We start from the raw sequence: 3,825 nt of genomic DNA on the forward strand, positions 1-3,825 counted from the left end.
TTCACCGTGTTAGCCAGGATGGTCTCGATCTCCTGACCTCGTGATCTGCCCGTCTCGGCCTCCCAAAGTGCTGGGATTACAGGCTTGAGCCACTGCACCCGGCCGCAGCATTGATTTTTTTAATGAAGTGGAAAGAGAGCTGGGAATAACAAGTCGGGCCCACCTTACCTACTTCACCTGGTGGGTTTGTTTGTTTCGTTTTGTTTTTGTTTCGAGACCGAGTTTCGCCCTGTCACCCAGGCTGGAGTGCAGTAGTGTAATCTCGGCTCACTGCAATCTCCACCTGCCAGGTTCAATTGATTCCCCTGCCTCAGTCTCCCGAGTAGCTGGGATTATAGGCACCTGCCACATGCCTGGCTAATTATTGTATTTTTAGTAGAGATGGGGTTTCACCATGTTGGCCAGGTTGGCCTCGATCTTCTGACCTCAGGTGATCCACCCACCTCGGCCTCCCAAAGTGCTAGGATTACAGGTGTGAGCCACCATGCCTGGCCCTCACCTGGTGGTTTTGAATGTGAACTGAATGTGTTGATAAATTAAGCATGCGGATAGACGTAAATAACACTTGGGCAGGAATATGGAGCACGGGATGAGGATGGGCACCTAGCTGTTGGAGAGGGTGATGGGGAGGCTGACATCTGCCTGCCATCAACTGGGAGGAGGGGCTCCTCTCTCTCTTCACCCGCCCTCTGCCCCCCAACACTCCCCGGAACTTATCCTCCCCTCTTCTTTCCCCAGGCGAGCCTTGAACCAGGATGGCTGAGCCCCGACAGGAGTTCGATGTGATGGAAGATCACGCTGGGACGTACGGGTTGGGGGACAGGAAAGATCAAGAGGGCTACACCATGGTCCAAGACCAAGAGGGTGACACGGATGCTGGCCTGAAAGGTTAGTGGACAGCCATGCACAGCAGGCCCAGATTACTGCAAGCCAAGGGGTGGCAGGAACAATTGGCATCCAAAATTGTAAAGAAGTTTTAAATACATTATTGTCTTAGATTGTTAGTAGAGTGAAACCTCATTAATTTGAGTGGGCCAAGATAACTCAAACAGTGAGATAATGGCCAGGCACGGTGGCTCACGCCTATAATCCCAGCACTTTGGAAGGCCCAGGCAAGAGGATCCCCTTGAGGCCAGGAATTTGAGACCAGCCTGGGCAACATAGCAAGACCCCGTCTCTAAGAAGAATTTAAAAATTAGCTGGGTGTTGTGGTGCATGTCTATAGTCCTAGCTACTCAGGATGCTGAGGCGGAAGAATCACTTGAGCCCAGGAGTTCAAGGTTGCAGTAAGCGGTGATTATGAAACTGCACTCCAGCCTGAGCAACAGAGCAAGACCCTGTTGGAAAAAAAAAAAAAGAAGAAATTTACCTTGAGTTACCCACATGAGTGAATGTAGGGACAAAGATTGCAGGGGCTTGACAATCTCTCAAATACAGGGTACTTTCTGAGGCGTTAGCCACACCTGTTAGCTTATAAATCAGTAGTATTGATTAGCATGTAAAATATGTGACTTTAAACATTGCTTTTTATCCTTCCTTAGATCAGGCCTGACTGGCCTCTCTTTAGCAAGAGTTGGTTAGCCCTGGGAGTCTTACTGTAGCCACATTAATAAATGACATCAACTTCTAAATATTCTATAATACCATCGTTTGGCCAAATTGACTTTGCCTCTTCCTTTCTCTTTCCAAATGAAATGTTTCATTTCACTGTCAGACCACATGGTCCGGGACCCCACGGAGCACACAGCCCTCCCTCTATCTCCCCATGCTGGCCCTTCACCCACTGCTGGAGTGCCAAGTTGGTCCAAGGGTTGGACCAAGTTGTCTCAGGTTGTCTCAAGGTTGGTCCAGGTTGTCTCAGTGCTGGCTTGTGCTACAAGGAGCCCTTCTTTCCACGGGTGTCGCTAGCAGTGAGTGCTCACAGCAACAGCCCACGGTGCAGCCCGAGGGCAGGGTGGACTTAGTCCCTGCCTCTATACCCATTTCTAAGCAAGCAAAATGGCAAACACTCTACTTTTCTCTTTTAATGCTAAAAATAAGAAAACACGTTGCAGCTCAGGGTATGGGTAGTGGATGGAAGCCATGGAGTTCCAAGGTGGTAAGTGACCTCTACTGGATATGTCTATTCAGGAAGATCACTGGAGTGAGTGGGGTCTCTGGGAGGTTCCCTGAGTGTGGGAAGCTGGGACCACCAGCTTTCTCACACAGGGAGTGGCCATCCCAGCTTGGAGAGGTTCCAGGACTGGTTGCGAGGCTCGTTTCAGATTTCCATCTGTTGAATCAGGGAAGGTGTTGGATTATGAGGAATTTGGGAATTAGGAAAGTGGGTGCAGGTAGGTTGGGGGGAGGTGAAGGAAGACGTGGGCACTTTGCAGGAGCAGGGGCTGCTCAGAGGTGTCCGAGAAGCTCTTGGTGAGGAGGTGAGAGGGAGAGGGGAATGCAGCTCTGCGCAGCCTCCCTGCCTGAGGTCAGCCATCACGTGGTGATGGAAAGATGGAAATGTGCTTTCTGATGGCTCCAGCCAATGCTGCCAGATTCAGCTCCCCAGGGAGGCCAGCTGAGAGGCTCCAAGCTAGGAGATCTGTTTTCACCTTTGAATCCTTCTTAAAGGCTGGGCATGGTGGCTCACACCTGTAATCCCAGCAGTTTGGGAGGCTGTGGCGGGAGGATCGCTTGAGCCCAGGAGTTCCAGACCAGCCTGGGCAACATAGTGGGACCTCGTCTCTACAGATAATAATTTTTAAAATTATCTGGGCATAGTGGCATGCACCTATAGTCCCAGCTACTCAAGAGGCTGAGGCAGGAGGATCGCTTGAGCCCAGGAGGCAGAGGTTGCAGTGAGCCAAGATCCCATCACTGCACTCCAGCCTGGGCAACAGAGTGAGACTCCCATGTCAAATTATAATAATAATAAATAAATCTTTCTCAGTCCCTTCCTCACTGTGTCCCCCTCCACTAAACTTTTCCACCTCCTCTCCCACTTTCCTCGCTCCTGCTTTCCCTCTCCTCTCCCCATTCCATTTTTTCTTTCTCTGCTGTTTCCCATCCCTTCCTCCTCTCCATCCTGCAACACTGCCTACCCTGTCCCCTCCCCACCCTGGTGCTCAGGATGTGTTAAGTGAGGGGTGGTAGCCTCCAAGACCTCAACCCCGAAGGTTAGCCTGTTGAAACCACTTTCTCCCAGCTGCCCCCCGGCAGTTGGTGCTGTTGGGGGAAACTGGGATTGGGGACCTCTTTTCCTGACAAAGAGATGAAGAGTTCCCTCACCAGGTGCCTGGGACCGGGGTGTGGGTGTCCCAGCCTATCCCAGCGCATCTGTTTGCATCATGCTGCTTTCAACTGGGGGCGGTGGCTCACGCCTGTAATCCCAGCACTTTGGGAGGCTGAGGTGGGTGGATCACGAGGTCAGAAGTTCAAGACCAGCCTGGCCAACATGGTGAAACCCCATCTCTACTAAAAATACAAAAACTAACCGGATATGGTGGTGGGCGCCTGTAGTCCCAGTTACTCGGGAGGCTGAGGCAGGAGGATCAATTGAACCTGAGAGGCGGAGGTTGCAGTGAGCCGAGATCATGCCATTGCACTCCAGCCTGGGCAATAAGCGCGAAACTCCATCTCAAGAGAAAAAAAAAAAAATTAGTGCTGCTTTCAGGCTGGGCACAGTGGCTCACGCCTGCAATCCCAGCACTTTGGGAGGCCGATGTGGGTGGATCAGGAGGTCAGGAGTCCAAGATGAGCCTGGTTAACATGGTAAAACCATGTTAAGGAGAGACTCCTTTTCTCTCTCTGTTTTTTTGGTTTTTTTTTTTTTTTTTTTTTTTTTTT

The 3,825-nt window shown here is 51.0% G+C and overlaps 1 protein-coding gene across 21 annotated transcripts in view; it reads left to right on the plus strand.

The window, feature by feature from the left end:
• The window catches only part of MAPT (microtubule associated protein tau), a 140,537-nt gene that overhangs the window by 67,856 nt on the left and 68,856 nt on the right, over window positions 1-3,825 (plus strand). For all 21 annotated transcript variants that reach the window (XM_017871639.1, XM_017871641.1, XM_017871629.1 and 18 more), the window contains exon 2: window positions 739-888. In XM_017871639.1, the coding sequence (XP_017727128.1) occupies window positions 756-888 (133 nt within the window). In that variant the 5' untranslated portion in view covers window positions 739-755. The remainder of the gene's footprint in view (window positions 1-738; window positions 889-3,825) is intronic.

The sequence above is a fragment of the Rhinopithecus bieti genome, unplaced genomic scaffold (assembly GCF_001698545.2).
Source record: "Rhinopithecus bieti isolate Rb0 unplaced genomic scaffold, ASM169854v2 scaffold_6904, whole genome shotgun sequence".
In the NCBI taxonomy this organism is placed as follows: Eukaryota; Metazoa; Chordata; class Mammalia; order Primates; family Cercopithecidae; genus Rhinopithecus; species Rhinopithecus bieti.